We start from the raw sequence: 18289 nt of genomic DNA, 5'->3' as shown, positions 1-18289 counted from the left end.
AAAGAACTACCGCCCAGTTTCTAATCTCCCATTCATTTCAAAAATCTTAGAAAAGATTGTTCTATCCCAGCTTGTATCTCATCTAAATTCAAACAGTCTTTTTAGCAATGTACAATCTGCATATTGCTTTTGTCACAGTACTGAAACTACTCTTTTAAAAGTAGCTAATGACATTCTCTCTGCGTTGGATAGCGGAAAGATTACAGTCCTCACCCTCCTTGATTTGTCTGCAGCATTTGACACAATAGACCATGATATATTACTTCACCGTCTCCAGCATGTATTTGGCATTCATGATACAGCCTTACTGTGGTTCAAGTCCTACTTGGTCAACAGGACACAAATTGTATCTGCAAATGGAATACACTTCAGCCCAGTTGATCTATGTTGTGGTGTTCCACAGGGGTCTGTTCTTGGACCTGTTTTCTTCATTCTATACACTCAGTCGCTTTCCAGTGTCATGCATCATCATCCAGTGTCTCACCAATTGTACGCTGATGACACCCAAATATACAAATCTAGGCACCCAACTGAAGTTGATGCTACCATCCAAGGTGTAGAGAGGTGCATTTCTGATGTGAAATCTTGGATGACTTGTAACAATCTGTAGATGAATGATGATAAAACTGAGGCCATTCTGATCACAACACAAAGACTTTCTCATTCATATCCTTTACCTCAAACAATAAATATCACCAACGCCAACATTAAATTCAAATAATCAGTACGAAACCTAGGTGTTACTCTGGACGATACTCTCACATTGCACCAACATGTCATAAACATATGTAAGGCTGCATATCTTGAGCTGAGACGCATCAGCTCAATTCGCAAATATCTTTCAGTTGATGCCACTAAAACACTTGTGTGTTCATTAGTGCTTTCATGACTGGACTATTGTAATTCAATTCTGTCTGGTTCATCTCAATATCTACTCCACAAACTTCAAAAAGTTCAAAACACAGCTGCTCGGATCATACTTAGAGTACCAAGATCAGAGCACAACTCCCCGCTGCTCTGTACCCTACACTGGCTATCCATTCGATCCAGAATCAAACACAAAATTTGTTCTCTGTGATACATGTCACTGTCGGACTCTAGTGCAACATACCTATCTGACCTTACCCATGTGTACACACCAGCAAGATACTTACGCTCCTCTTCTGACAATCGTATACTCATTATTCCCACTATGAAAACAAAGTCATATGGACAGCGTTCTTTTGCATACCAGGGCCCAGCAACGTGGAATGAATTGCCCACTGAACTTAGACACAAAGACACAGTGATCACATTCAAGAGGGCTCTCAAAGCTCACTTATTTCGACTGCAAGAAGAAACTTAAAGACCTAATAATGTTTCCTACCTAAAATATTCTCAGTATGTTTTTTATTTTTTAATGTTTTTCTAATTTCGTGTTGTTTGTTTTTGTAACAATATTATTATGTTTCTTATCTTATAGATGTTGTCTAATGTTGTAAAGCGCTTATAGCTCCTAAAGATTAGGCGCTACACAAAGTCCTCATTATTATTATTATTATTATTATTATTATTATTATAATTATTATTATTACTATTATATACAGAAATATATGTATTTTAAATTTGATTTTGTCAAAGGCTGAAATATATCAAATATATGATTATTTTAATACGATATGTTCTGGAAAATGGAAAAGAAATCTACGCGGTCGTTATTTGTATGAAATTCTAGCATAGGTAACCTTATAATAATTTCTGAAAAATATACCAGTAAGATTAGAACTTAGCACAGTGGTGGAGCAGCTAATCCTCGATGGTTGGCGTGCGAATCTCGTGACTGATATAATGTCTACGGTCTCGATAGTCACGGCTTTTCTATAGAAAGAAGGGGCTCCACCCCAAGAGGATTTAATGTACACCTCCTCACCACGTCGAACAACGTTTTGAGTGCGTTTTGATATTGGGGATGGGTGTACATGAAATTTAAAAACATAGACAACCTTCTGTATATTCTAAAATTTTGTTTCGTTTTGAAGATTCGCTGGGGGGTTTATATAAAAGAACTTGTGGAGCCTCCAAAAATAAATCGTAGCGTGATTTGAGCTCTAAATCTCGCTGAAGGCTACCCCACACGAAATCATTCAGGAAGAATGTCAGACGAAAAGAAAAGCCTCGTGGGGTGCCGAGAAGACCATAAGAAAGATGTCACAAAAGGTCCCTATGGAAGGCACCCCATGAATGATGACCGCTCATCATACCATTTATTTTTTGTTATAAATTTTATTTTAAAGATATAATTTATAATATAATGAACTTTGAAAATATTAATGCTATTATTTTTGCAATTAAAAAATTAAAACATAAAGCTATAAAAATATCTGATGAAAATATACCTGAGAAAATTATTTGTGATTTTAAATCATTACTAGAAAGTAAATTCGAAGATAGATGTACACTACCAGCAGAGTACACATTCATTAAGCTCATACAGCAAGTTATGTTCAAATCCTTTGCGAAGTGGAAACAGAAGTCGAAAAATTCGTCTCGTTTTCACGCGCGATCGAAAAAATTTGATCAGAATTGTCTCACGAATACAAAACTAAAAAAAAATTATCAATACACGTTGAGATAATTAACAAAGATTATGTCAGATCGTGAAAACGAAAGCACTGTCATTAGTGAAAGTGAAAGCGAAAGTGCTGTCAGTGACTGTAGCAACAACGTCACTTGTGAAAGTAGTGATGAAAGATAGATCAGTAAAAACAAAATTCAGTCTGTAATTTTTATGACATTTTTATCTTATTTTATTTTAATATACCCATCAATTAGAAGAATTAGACAACAGTTTTAAGCCGATCTAATTTAATACTAAAACATGCATCATTGATAATCTGATCTCTATCACACGCAATCATGATAATATGTTCTCGCTGTGGTTCATTTAATTGTTCCTGCGTCAACAAATATTTTCCATTGCCGTATTCGTCAATAATTATATTAACACTAAATTGTTCTGTATTGACTGGGGGTGGTGTCATTATTGTTCTGATGGCGTTCTCAAGTACTTCTTTGTCGTGTATAAAAACTCTCACATGTTGGTACATTATATAATACCTCTTGATTAAATAATTAATTGTAAAACACTCTATAAAAATATCTTTATGGTCAAAAATCGTTAAGATCTTACATAGAGATTTATATTCAAATTTCCGTTTCTTAAATCAATTAAGTGTCTGGATTGGTCAGTAAGTTTGAAAGGTATTCTTGATAATAACGGATTATGACAACGTAGATAAATCGTATTGATCTGTTCTTGTACAAGCAAATATCCAGGAGGTACTTGCGGTGTAAATGTATATCAAATATATCCTTGTTGAGCCCGACTATATTTATCAAGATATATTTGATAGCTGACATCAGCTGCATCACATACAAGATTGACTGCGATTGTTAAACTTATATTTACGAATCCTGGTAAAATATGTTGGCCGCTACCGAACGGATCATTGTTATCTTTGAGATTATTTGCTAGTGGGGTAATTTTTCTCCATGACTCAACAATTGGTTATGGAGTAACCATTCACGCACTTTGAAAGACCTCATAATTTTTGGCCAGGACTTTCCCCTCATCCCTCTATTCTCCCTTTGATTCGTTTTAATGACCCAATATTGATTAATTGATTCATTCACTTATATTTAGCCTAAACTGTCATAATTTTAAGAAAACAATTAAGAAGAAAAAAAAACTGTGCTTTTGCTTGCTGTTTACGAACGACAACAACTGTAGCTACCTTACAATACAAGTAAATGAAGTATTACGCCAAATTTATAACATTGCATTGTTTAAATTTAGTTTTCTTTTTACCTCTTACCATCGCTCACTCTCTCGTTCTTGTTTTGTTACTATCGTGCTTTTAATCGAGAAGTGGACCACTCACCGTATAAAAATTGACCAATATGGAATGGTAAAGCGGGGCTAAAAAGACATTTGTACAATAGCATGCCAGAATGACGGCTCGGTTGTAAATACGGTTCTGGTTTTTAAAAATGAGTGTTTATCGTCCTATCGTAGCCTACCCTTACATAAAGACATTTCTGTTTGCAGTGTCTGTAAGACTGAATTGTATTATTTATCTACTTTCACATGTCACCATTGTCCTCCTCAGTTTTGTTTGTAGGTGCACTTATTCGATTCAAAGGGTGTGTGTTATGCACTATACTGTACCCTTTCAAGCCCTCTGATTAGTTTAAAAAAAAAAAACATAAGATTTGTTACTCTGTTCACTGATTTGCCAACTCATTCATTCATACACTGATATCTGTTTATAATGTTTTACTTGGTGTACTTTGGCTTGATGTTTTAAAAAGAAAGAGATTTTACTTCTTCGCAGCATAAATGCATACGAAATATTACGCTAATATATAATTTGTGAGCTTGATTTGACAAAGAACTCTCTTTCTCCATAAATAGTATCAAATGAAAACAGACGACCATGTTCGTTGTTGTTTTTGACAGCAATATGATGTTGCCCTGTTTCTAAATATAGAACAGTAACAAGCGAGCCTGTTTACAGCAAAAGAGAAAATAAAAGTTGCCTACTGTTCCATAAAAATAGATCAATAGGACCTGATGAAGCGATATTATTGTATCAGCATGCGAATTGTGCTGAGAAGGTACCATGGCATTATAAGAATGAGTGTAAGTGTGTAAGGTGTGGGTTTTTGTTTGAGATTAAGTCATTATCTGCTTTTGGGTGTATAGTGTATGTTTTTTCATGTGTTCCATTTGCATATTTAATTTCCATATGCCCCATATTGACCCATTCATGTTAAATTTGCACAAGTTTCATACTGTCCGATACCCAATGTTCATTCCCATAAGACATATACTGTCCCATCCTTTGTGTGCCGTATCATCTCATAATGATAAATTTATATACACCACCATAATGACATCCGTATTGTTTTATCCTATAGATCCCCATACTTACGTCTGTAACGCTAAATTCACACAGAACCCATGTCGAATCCCAATGTTAATTTTTTATATGACCCTATAGTGTCATCCGTTATGTTAAAACTTCGCATGGATAACCATAGTGATATCCATCATGATTAATTCCCATGAACATTATAATGACCGACCACGTTAACTCTTTGTAAACTCCATTGTATTTCACAATGCTATATCCCCATAGATACAACAGTGTCCTCCGTAATGTCACATTCTGTCACCATAGATACCACAGTATCCTTTGTAATGTCACAGTCTGTTACCATAGATACCACAGTATCCTCCGTGATGTCACATTCCTATAGTTTCCATAGTGTGCAATACTGCCTACTATTGTTTTCTAGGGCTACTTATATAACTTTAGCTTTAATTTTTTCAAAAGAATCTTTCAGAATTGTTTATTTTCCTTCACAAATATTTAATCTGTTTTCTTAATTTGTTTCCGCTGCACGTATATTAGAACTGTTTCTGACAAAATATACTTCTACTGTCAACAATAACGTTATTCGAAAGTAGCTAATCCGCCAGTCATATAAGAATTTCTCTCTCGCATAATAAATATCCTCTATTTCTTTGTAGCTGATATGGGCTACAACTTGTCTGCTAGGGTGTGGCCAATCAAAATCCGGCGGAACATACTTTTATGTATGTAACTATGGACCAGGGTAAGTAATTAAAGACAATACGTAGTCTCTCTATCTTGTGCCAAAAATAAACTCGTTTTTTATCATGAAAAAGATTAAATACAGAAACCAACACATTACATACATACGTATATATATATATATATATATATATATATATATATATATATATATATATATATATATATATATATATATATATATATATATATATATATATATATATATATATATATATACATTGTTTTATTTGTACCCTTTACTTCTACTCTACTAGGGGTAACATGGGTGACATATCTTCCCCTTACATTAAAGCACAGCCATCTTGCAGCAATGGTCAGCAACATTGTCAAAGCGAACTGCACGGTATGTAATCACTTTCGTAATATTAATAACAATATTAATATTAATAATAATAACCATCATCATCAGTGGAATATTGTATGTTGGCATTATTATCGACATCATCATCTAAATATCTATTTTGATTGCATCATCGAAATACTTTTTGCATCTGCATCGAAAGTAATTGTCGCTTGTTTGTTGTGTCTAAGGCATCTTCGAATTTCTCTCTCCTCGACGTTGTTTAAAGTAAGAGATCTGTAATTTCAGTTTCTTTAACATATTCGCATATTTTATTATATGAATAGCTATAAATGAATGGAAAGGTAAAAATGTAATTTGAAATTTTCACATTCAACCCAGATGACAACAAAAGAACATCTTGACAGCAATTCGCTCATTCGATAGATAACGATAGTAGTCATCGGAATACAAAATATTTGTCTTAACTTTTTGTTCTATTACTCTTAATGGAAAAGTTTGTGTAGTGTGCATGCCCAGAACTCATTCATAGAAATCCAGAAAGAGAATCGTGAAAATTAAGATGAATAATGTTTTCATAGGAAATAAAAATAATTACTGAAAATTGTTATTGTATTAGCATTAGTAATGAAGAAGACAGAGAACGGTGAAGGAAACACAAGTCACAAAATTGAATGAACAACTGAAACACATGCAGTGTTTATATACGTATACTTTCTAACGAATCAACAATGAAAAAAGTCCCAAACCATCCATAATTTATACTTTCTAGCAAATGAATGGCAGGGTAAAAATGTAATTTGAAATTTTTCAATTCCACCCAGATGGCAACATAAGAATATCTTGACAGCACAAGTTGCCGCTCATTTAATAGATAACGATAGTAGGCATTGGAGTACAAAAAATTGTCTTGAATTGTTGCTCTATTACTCTTAATGGAAAAGTCTGTGTAGTGTGCATGCCTCGAACTCATTCGTAGAAACCCAGAAAGAGAATCGTGAAAATTAAAATGAATGATTTTGTCATAGGAAAATAATTACTGAACATTGTTATTGTATTAGCGTTAGAAATGAACAAGGCAGACCTCGGTGAAGCAAACACAAGTCACAAAATGGAATGAACAACTGAAACACATGCAGTCTTTATCTACGTATAGATTCTAACGAATCAACAACGAAAAAGTCCCAAACCATCTATAATTTTTACTTTTTAGCGAATCAACAACACAAAAGTTCCAAACCATCCATAATTTATACTTTCTAGCAAATCAACAACAAAAAAGTAACAAATCGTCCATAATTTGTTCATTTGAAAATGTTTATATCTACCTGTAATGAAAGACCTTTGACATGGTGATGTTTTCTGAAAGACAAATATGTTCAAAGGTATTATTTTAGGAACTGTTATGCATCAAAGAACAAAAAAAAAAACCTCTCCGTTAAAAAAACACAAAATTAACCGTTATTCAAAATGTCCACGAATATAACTTTTGTGAAATTGATTTTACAATAAGAACACAAGAAATAATGAATCCAAAATAGGAATAAATATCTAATTGCTCAGTTCATCCCTGATAACCACATTCAAGAATATATTACGACTAGATGTCACAATATATGACACATGACTGATCTTACTACTCTTTCTGATATAATAAAATACCTAGTTATGTGACTAAACCCTTCAAATGGAAACTAACTTAATTCTTCTAAATTGCCGCCCAATCGATCTGTCCGATGGGAAACAGGCCGAAGCTCGTAAACAAATTTACTTCTAATTATATTACTAGCAACGTACGTAACATCTATTTATAGATCCTGCATAAGAGACCCCATGCACGTATACCAAATCCAGAGAAAAAAATATAATAATAAACAAACTCAATGCATGAAAGTCAGGATAACAAATTCCGAAAGATACAGGTATACAGCTGTAACTTTCGTGCAAACTACCTCTGTACACCACAGGGCAGAATTACAGCACCGAGAAATATTAAAAACAAAAACGTACCTCCTTAAGAAGAAAACAGTAGGCTTCTTTTCAATTAAGCAATTGCCTAATAATATTATGAAGCACTCTATATTGTGTTGTTTGTATTTTTAAAATAGTCCAGTTGTCACGTTTGCTCAGCCCCTGATTGTAAATTGTTTATAAACTAAGGTGTTAGCACAAGCCATGGTTGCTGTCTAAGCATTGTCGCAGGCTCGAGTTAATCTCTTACGCAAGGTTACCGTGACCAGAGAGAAGATCCGGCATATGGAATCGGCACATGCGTTAGATAGAGTAACCTCCCACCTAGGTGTTACAGCTTTGTCGTAAGATCAGAGGAACCGCGAATGACCGGGGCGTGTTCTAAATCCGTCCCCACGTGGACAGACAGCGAGAAGGACATTGCCCGATAAGTTTGATTGGATCGAATTAAACCGACAGCCAATCGGGATTGAGACGGATGGTGGGATAACAATTTCAATCCGAATTATAACTTATAACTAGCAAGAGAAAATTTAGTCTAGCCTTGGAAGATTGATGAGCAATATAGGGTTACTCTGAGAGAGCCACTCGTAATTTGGCGGTAAAACTTAGACAGGAGTTTCTAAGGAAAGACAAAGCTTCCTAAAGGTCAGTATGTTATTTGCTCGATTGTTTCAGACTATTACGGCATTGTAATTGTAATTATGTGTAGTATGTATACTTAATTACTATGATCGTTTAGTACGTAGAATTACCTTTGTAACGTTACTTTACAGGTGTATTTGAGTATTATGTAGAGCATTATGTTGATTGTTAGCTTGTGGTCAGAGTTCATTTTGTAATTCGTTATTAGGTTACTTCTTAGTAAACCAGTGCATTTATTCATGTATTACGTTAGAATTTACACATGCTTGATTTGCGAATTTGGAAAATGGTTGAAGTGTGTAAGATCAGTTACTATGGATGCATGGATATTTGAATATTTGTGTTACTTATATGAGCTGTCATGTCAAGAAATGCGTCTGACTGCTGTGATATTGTTTAGTATAATGGGATTAGGGATATGTACTGATGTGACGCAAATTATTGTATGTATTAGAAGTAATTGTTATCGTGCTTTTATTACGACGTTGTTTTACCATACAAGAGTATATGAGTATTTCGATGTTAATGAATGCGTGACCGAAGAAATTTAATAGCCGTTATCTGATGATAGGCTGGGTGTAGTGTGAGATGAGAGGGCTAAGGAAAATATTGTACCGTCCTTGTGTTTTCACAGGAAGATTTTTGGAGGACAGAACTTCCGGTTCAGTGAGTCCCTAGTTTCTAAGAGGGAAGCTGAAGTAAGACTAGCAGGGCAGTCGGAGTCGACAATTCTAGCCGGTATAGAGTTGAGGAGGAGGAAGAGGAAAAGGAGTCGAGAAGGAGAACTTGGAAAGGAAGAAGTATAGAGAAGTCGAGGAGGAGAAGGAATTTTGAGAAGGGAGGAAGAGGAGAAGGAATTAGAGGAATAGGAGAGAAAAATAAACATATGATTGGAATACACGCACAGGAGGAAAACTATCTCACACTACAAATCAAATGATGAAATAAGGTATCACAGGGTCGAGCAGAAGGAGAGTACTTGGGAAATTTTAATCACTTGATTATTGAATTGTCATTAAATTGTTATTCTTGCATTTTACTTTTTTGTATATTCAATCATTTATCCGTCGGTATTGCTAACTGGGGGCTCGGAGCTTTACATCTATCTTTCACTAATTTAACGTCTAACCAAAATCGAGCCTGGGTGAGACTTCTATAGCAATTTAAATAAAATATTGGAAGCACCCCACCCCACACCTACCACAGTGACGGCATAACACCCCGTCACGCCACACCAGTCATTTGAAGTCTACTCTGTATTTATATGCCACTGTTAACACAGCTGTTTCAAAATTTCAGACGGTTGTAATGGACTTGTCTGTCTCAATGATGGAACCATTAACTGGAACAATTGCACGTGCTCCTGCCCAGACGCCACACACTACTATGATGGAAACAGCTGCACATGTATGTAATTCTTTAGAAGTGCTTCATCCTAATGTATGTGAGTGTACAAAACATTTAGCGAAAACAAAGTCTGATGCAAAAATACAAAATTATTATCCCGTTTGAAATAGAAATCTACTTTCATTTTGAAGGCTTTGAAACCAACATTTACTTTGAAAACATTTGATTAACTGCTATCAAGTGACTTCTTTTTACAATTGCATAACTGACTTTCTTAATAGTCAAAGTTGAAACAATGATTGAATTGTTTGTGATTTAATTTGAGATCATATTACTGTATAATGTGATTTAGCATAGGAGTAAAGTCTGAAATGTATCGTAGATACGTGAAAATGTAGCTTTCCCTGTTATATCAAGAGAAACGTTATGACCGAAACATGCATTCTCTAAATAAAACAATAACAAATTAAATAATAAATGAATACACTGTTGTATTATTTGCAAGGAAACGTCATGAATGCTAGTAAACCCATACAAATTTACAATTATTGCATTATTTACTAAACCATTCGATTACACAAACTTCGTTAATGTACATTAAATGTTTTGTATTGCTCAGTAAACTGCACAAGAGGCCATGACAACTCTCAATGTGGTGGAAGTGTTTACAGTAAAGGTTCTTGCAACACAAACGTGATGACGATTCAGAACTGTCCTAAACTCTGTAACATCTGTCCTTGTACGTATTCATATCTTTTGTTATATATTTCATAGAGAGATATTTAAAGATCTGTGTGAGACAAATGATAACGCCACAGTAGCGATGCCACCTTGATCGCCACAGTAGCGATAACATTTTTGAAGCTACTTTCATTTTCCATCTGTCCTTATGTATGTTATTCATTAAAGTAATTCAACATTTAGGTCTATTTCATATTTCTACTCTCTCTCTCTTCCTCCACTTCAAAAAGTGCATGCATGTCCTAACATGTGCCAACTCTGGATTCTCTTGTCGACATTTATACAGCCGACGAGGTGCCTTCAAAAAATGCCTAGAAACGAACTCCAAACAGCTAATAGGAGACTTCAATTTTTCTACATCAATCGTGGAAACTATCAGTTTCTGAGCTTTTATGAACTGCTGTTACGTTTCACCCACGATAGTATACATGTAATAATATTCCGTTACAAACGGTAAACCTTTCTTAGATAAAAAAAATCTTGTTAAATTCCGTACAGCATTTTGTAAGTAGCAATTTTAGCTCCATGGCATTAGTGTTTGAAAACAATGGATAATGCATACGTTCATAAGTGTTGGTTGCAAACCGAAATTAAGTAACGATCGAAAATTGGATACAGTGTCTCCTACCTGCTAGACTGCAAGCTTCCTAAAGTCACGCAACGTTTGATTGTAAAAACTAAGAAAATGAAGAATGAAAAGCAATTAAAGTAAACTCACAATCATTAAAATCTGTTCTTTCAATATTTTCTCTCAGATACATCTGCTCTGTTATGTTCAGTTTCCCACTTTAACAGTATCAGCGCATGAAATATTTAGCAATACAGTCATTATTTTGACAACAAAAACCACATGAAATGTGTTAGCAATACAGTCATTATTGTGACAACAAAAACCACATGAAATGTGTTAGCAATACAGTCATTATTTGGACAACAAAAACCACATGAAATGTGTTAGCAATACAGTCATTATTTTGACAACAAAAACCACATGAAATGTGTTAGCAATACAGTCATTATTTTGACAATAAAAACCACATGAAATGTGTTAGCAATACAGCCATTATTTGTACAACAAAACAACATGAAATGAGTTAGCAATACAGTCATTATTCTGACAATGAAAACCACATGAAATGTGTTACAATACAGTTATTATTTTCACAACAAAAACCACATGAAATGTGTTAGCAATACAGTCATTATTTTGACAACAAAAACCACATGAAATGTGTTAGCAATACAGTCATTATTTTGACAACAAAAACCACATGAAATGTGTTAGCAATACAGTCATCATTTTGACAACAAAAACCACATGAAATGTGCTACCAATGCAGTCATTATTTTGACAACAAAAACCACATGAAATGTGTTAGCAATACAGTCATCATTTTGACAACAAAAACCACATGAAATGTGTTAGCAATACGGCCATTATTTTGACAACAAAACCCACATGAAATGTGTTAGCAATACAGTCATTATTCTGACAACAAAAACCACATGAAATGTGTTAGCAATACAGTCATTATTTTGACAATAAAAACCACATGAACCGTGTTAGCAATACAGTCATTATTTGGACAACAAAACAACATGAAATGTGTTAGCAATACAGTCATTATTTTGACAACAAAAACCACATGAAATGTGTTAGCAATAGTCATTATTTTGACAACAAAAACCACATGAAATGTGTTAGCAATACAGTCATTATTCTGAAAACAAAAACCACATGAAATGTGTTAGCAATAGTCATTATTTTGACAACAAAAACCACATGAAATGTGTTAGCAATACGGTCATTATTTTGACAACAAAAACCACATGAAATGTGTTAGCAATACAGTCATCATTTTGACAACAAAAACCACATGAAATGTGTTAGCAATACAGTCATTATTCTGACAACAAAAACCACATGAAATGTGTTAGCAATACAGTCATTATTTGGACAACAAAACAACATGAAATGTGTTAGCAATACAGTCATTATTCTGACAATAAAAACCACATGAAATGTGTTACAATACAGTTATTATTTTCATAACAAAAACCACATGAAATGTGTTAGCAATACAGTCATTATTTTGACAACAAAAACCACATGAAATGTGTTAGCAATACAGTCATTATTTTGACAACAAAAACCACATGAAATGTGTTAGCAATACAGTCATCATTTTGACAACAAAAACCACATGAAATGTGTTAGCAATACAGTCATCATTTTGACAACAAAAACCACATGAAATGTGTTAGCAATAGAGTCATTATTTGGACAACAAGAACCACATGAAATGTGTTAGCAATACAGTCATTATTTTAACAACAAAGTCCACATGAAATGTGTTAGCAATACAGTCATTATTTTGACAACAAAAACCACATGAAATGTGTTAGCAATAGTCATTATTTTGACAACAAAAACCACATGAAATGTGTTAGCAATACAGTCATTATTTTGACAACAAAAACCATATGAAATGTGTTAGCAATACAGTCATTATTTGGACAATAAAAACCACATGAAATGTGTTAGCAATACAGTCATTATTTTGACAACAAAAACCACATGAAATGTGTTAGCAATAGTCATTATTTTGACAACAAAAACCACATGAAATGTGTTAGCAATACAGTCATTATTCTGACAACAAAAACAACATGAAATGTGTTAGCAATAGAGACATCATTTTGACAACAAAAACCACATGAAATGTGTTAGCAATACAGTCATTATTTTGACAACAAAAACCACATGAAATGTGTTAGCAATACAGTCATTATTTGGACAATAAAAACCACATGAAATGTGTTAGCAATACAGTCATTATTTTGACAACAAAAACCACATGAAATGTGTTAGCAATAGTCATTATTTTGACAACAAAAACCACATGAAATGTGTTAGCAATACAGTCATTATTTTGACAACAAAAACCATATGAAATGTGTTAGCAATACAGTCATTATTTGGACAATAAAAACCACATGAAATGTGTTAGCAATACAGTCATTATTTTGACAACAAAAACCACATGAAATGTGTTAGCAATAGTCATTATTTTGACAACAAAAACCACATGAAATGTGTTAGCAATACAGTCATTATTCTGACAACAAAAACAACATGAAATGTGTTAGCAATAGAGACATCATTTTGACAACAAAAACCACATGAAATGTGTTAGCAATACAGTCATTATTTTGACAACAAAAACCACATGAAATGTGTTAGCAATACAGTCATTATTTGGACAATAAAAACCACATGAAATGTGTTAGCAATACAGTCATTATTTTGACAACAAAAACCACATGAAATGTGTTGGCAATAGTCATTATTTTGACAACAAAAACCACATGAAATGTGTTAGCAATACAGTCATTATTTGGACAACAAAACAGCATGAAATGTGTTAGCAATACAGTCATTATTCTGACAATAAAAACCACATGAAATGTGTTACAATACAGTTATTATTTTGACAACGAAAACCACATGAAATGTGTTAGCAATACAGTCATTATTTTGACAACAAAAACCACATGAAATGTGTTAGCAATACAGTCATTATTCTGACAACAAAAACCACATGAAATGTGTTAGCAATAGAGTCATTATTTGGACAACAAAAACCACATGAAATGTGTTAGCAATACAGTCATTATTTGGACAACAAAAACAACATGAAATGTGTTAGCAATACAGTCATTATTTTGACAATAAAAACCACATGAAATGTGTTAGCAATACAGTCATTATTTTGACAACAAAAACCACATGAAATGTGTTAGCAATACGGCCATTATTTTGACAACAAAAACCACATGAAATGTGTTAGCAATACAGTCATTATTCTGACAACAAAAACCACATGAAATGTGTTAGCAATACAGACATAATTTTGACAATGAAAACCACGTTTTGATGCATGATATGTACAAGTTAAGTTTGTAACACGTCGGTTTCCCCAAAATATTGTAAAATTTACCGATGTAGTAATTCAGATTTTAATTGCATCGGCACAGAATAGAGAAAACCCATGCAAATTGACGGTTTTCTTCTTTAAAAATTATGTAATTAAAAGAAAATTTACGGTTTTTTATTAGATATATGAGGAGATGTTTAATTTTTGAAATGGTAAGGTTGTATCATTTGTGACAGTACAGTTTTATAAATTCAATTGTCAAATATTTCTGTAAATCTGCTAAAAGGACGTAGATATTCAATCATTTGCGTATATGCTCATTAATTTTGGAAAATAAATTTAGCTTGCTCAGGAATTACAGATCAGGTCTAAGGAGCTTCTATGGCAATGCAAATAATAAACAATAAAACATTGTTTTTGTTAAATATCAATTTAGGTACTCCATTTAAATGAGAAAACATTTATATTTACGAAATTTAATACCTGTTAATACATCCTTAACTACTTAAGCCATCGTCATACTGGCACATAGAAGAAAGCATTACTGCGAATATTTACAATACAAATTCAAATATATGCTAAAGATATTGCGAATATTTGCAAAAAGTGTTGCATTTATTCACGATACCGTTCGGGATATTCCCAAAGAACTTTATATTTCAAGATGACTCAGTCATTGTCAGGCTTCCGTACTGAAGACGGACAATTGAGGGATATTTTAATAACTAAATACGGAATTAGCAAAAATGTATAAATACGGATATTTGTGAATATGAATATTTTTGATTGGTTTGAACTTGCAAAACCTAAAGGCCACGATAAGGGAGATAAAGTTTCGTCGGTATTTCGGATATCGCCAAGAAGTGTATTTAAGAAGCTTTCTTCCTTCTCTGTTGATTGATGACTTTAATGAGGCCTCAAAATTATCGGTACTTTTGAATATATCTATCGCCATTCGAAAGTCAAATATTCAGAATGTATAACTATTTTTCAATTAAAGCTAATAAGTACATTTTCCCATACAAATGGACGATAAACTAAAATGCATAAGCTCAGGATTCATGCATTATTTTGCAGATGCTGGAGTTGGTTATAAAGAAGGAAGTGTCCCGTTACCGGCTTCTTCAGTGCAAACATCAACTGGATTATTTGCTCTTTTATTTTCTGTGGTCGTTGGTATCTATATTCATTAGTACTGTAAGAATTATGAATTCTAGTATTTGTCAAAGAAGGCTGCCATGTGTTGATATGGTATAGGACAGAAAAAAGAAGCAAAATCCATTTATTTGTTGTGTGCATCATCTCTGGTTAAACGTCAATACTGTTTAATCGAATCTTGAGATTTTTATGTTAAAGAAGCAAATTATTTAAAATATGAAACATTTCTTAATAAATATTTGAAACATACATGCATAGTTTGGTTGTATTTCTTATTAAGCACAAATCATTCAAATTTTATTTGCTTCAATTGTTTTTGGTAAATCAGCTTCTACAACCTTAAATAAGAACACTTGAAGACATGAATGGGCAAAGTTAGAAATAAGTTGTGTGAACATCGTTCCAAAATGTATTTACAAATTTTTAATTCAAGCGCATATTTCTTTTTAAAATCACTTTTCTTGAATCTCAGGAAGATTTATCTAGTAATAGTACAAGTGTGTATATTTATGTCAAATGCTGGAAGCTTTATAGAGAGTTTCGGGTAATTTAATGTAGTATAATAACAACAAAAATTATTAAACGTTTCGCAGTCTCATCTTTTATTACAGTTCTCTCTCTCTCTCTCTCTCTCTCTCTCTCTCTCTCTCTCTCTCTCTCTGTGTGTGTGTGTGTGTGTGTGTGTGTGTGTGTGTGTGTGTGTGTGTGTGTGTGTTTAAATCCTTAAATGTAGATGCCATTACTGTAGTTATATAAAACTAAGATTCGCCCTTGGCGTTTGAATATGCATATACTTGTGGTTACGATACCAGACATACTATACGCTCTAAATCCAATGTTGTCACTATAGAATTAATGCTGTTGTTGTTGTTGTTGTTCTAGGGTTTAGCGCCATTTTTCAGCACAAGATAGGCTATACATGGTGGCCAGTATAACTGGGGGAGGAAGAACCCTGGAAAACCCAGGGAAGAACCACTGACCCACGAGAAACTACTGGTAGGCTTTCATACGTACCCACGCTAGCCGAGCCTTGGACTCGAACCCACGCAGAAAGAGGTCAGATGGCAGTGATCCGGAACGGTGAGCGCTTTAGACCACTCGGCCACTCGGGGCCCCGGAGTTACTGCGACGAGCAAGCAATGACAAGAATGTCCATATTAACAATTATAAAATCAACACATGACACAATGCGAACGGAATCAATTTTCATGTTTACTCTATGGTTATAAATGAACTGGTATGAAAAACAAAAGAAAACCGTGGATATATGGGGAGAGAGAGAAAGAGAGAGAGAGAGAGAGAGAGAGAGAGAGAAAGAGAGAGAGAGAGAGGTTATAATTGTTGAAGGGAGATAACTCTGTCAAGATAAGTTCTCTCCGGTGGAGTAATTAAGTAGTTATTTCGCTTTTTGCTGCGTCATTGACCACGTATTTTTTGTCATCGTAACTAATTATATACAAATATCGAGTAATACAATCATCTGTGTGATAATTAGTATCAGTGAAGTAAAATAATTTTGTAATAGTTCAAACTAGTGAAAGGATATTTACATCTTAATTTCGTTCCTGTTAAATCAGTCGCCCGCTTTGTAATGCGGTAGTTATTTTTAGATCTCATTTAAGACTGTATATTGTATATACACTGTAAATAGCTTAATACAAAAAAATACGCTGTATATCTATAATGAATGCTGACGCGAAAACAACGGTATAAAAATTCAACTTGATCCAGAAAAATTTATTTGTGATTTTAAATTATTACAGGCACATAAATTTGAAGATAGATATCATAGATATACACTACCAGCGGAACATAGATTTATAAAGCAGATACAACAGGCTATGTTCCAATCTTTGGTACTGTAAAAGATACAGAAGTTAAAAAATTCGTATCTCTCTCAAGCGTGATTGAGAAAATTAGATCAGAATTAGCTCAAGAATACGAAACGAAAAAATGATTAACACGCTCGTGAAGTAGTTGAAATAGTTTATGTCAGGTAACAATGAAAAAAGTTAAAGTAGTGAAAATCTTACCGATGAAAATGAAAATTATGGCAATTGGGGTCGTGGTCAATTACCCTTTTTCTTTATTCTACCTGAGAAATAAAAAACAATAATTTGACTTGTACAATTTTCTTTCTCGATAATTTGAATATACACATGAAATCGTTATGATTTTATGCAGAGATTTATATTCAGATTTTAATTTCTTAAATCAATTAAATGTCCAGATTGGTCAGTAAGTTTGAAATGTATTCTTGATAATAACAGCTTATGACAACGTAGATAAACAGGATTAATATGCTCTTGTACGATCAAATATCCGGGAGGTACTTGAGGTGCAAATGTATATAAAATATATCTTTGCTGAGCCTGACTAGATTTTGCAAGATCTATTTGATAGCTGCCATCAATTGTATCACATACAAGATTGACTGCGATTGTTAATGTTATATTTACAATTCCTTGTGAAATATGTCTGCCACCACCGTAACGATCATTGTTATGTTTGAAAATACCTGCCGG

At 33.5% G+C, this 18289-nt stretch overlaps 1 protein-coding gene across 1 annotated transcript in view; it reads left to right on the top strand.

Annotated features, from left to right (window-relative positions):
• LOC149784893 (cysteine-rich venom protein ophanin-like) overlaps nucleotides 1-15955 on the top strand; it is a 37703-nt gene extending 21748 nt beyond the window's left edge. The window contains exons 6-10 of the mRNA XM_089931263.1: nucleotides 5576-5661; nucleotides 5918-6006; nucleotides 9880-9987; nucleotides 10547-10666; nucleotides 15684-15955. Coding sequence (XP_089787389.1) covers nucleotides 5576-5661; nucleotides 5918-6006; nucleotides 9880-9987; nucleotides 10547-10666; nucleotides 15684-15799 — 519 coding nt within the window. The 3' untranslated portion in view covers nucleotides 15800-15955. The remainder of the gene's footprint in view (nucleotides 1-5575; nucleotides 5662-5917; nucleotides 6007-9879; nucleotides 9988-10546; nucleotides 10667-15683) is intronic.
• The last annotated feature ends 2334 nt before the right edge of the window (nucleotides 15956-18289 follow it).

Source organism: Sinohyriopsis cumingii, chromosome 13 (genome assembly GCF_028554795.1).
Source record: "Sinohyriopsis cumingii isolate HCF-2022 chromosome 13, ASM2855479v2, whole genome shotgun sequence".
Taxonomy (NCBI): Eukaryota; Metazoa; Mollusca; class Bivalvia; order Unionida; family Unionidae; genus Sinohyriopsis; species Sinohyriopsis cumingii.
The sequence above is the reverse complement of the archived record's forward strand: the minus strand, read 5'-3'. Positions and strand labels throughout refer to the sequence as shown.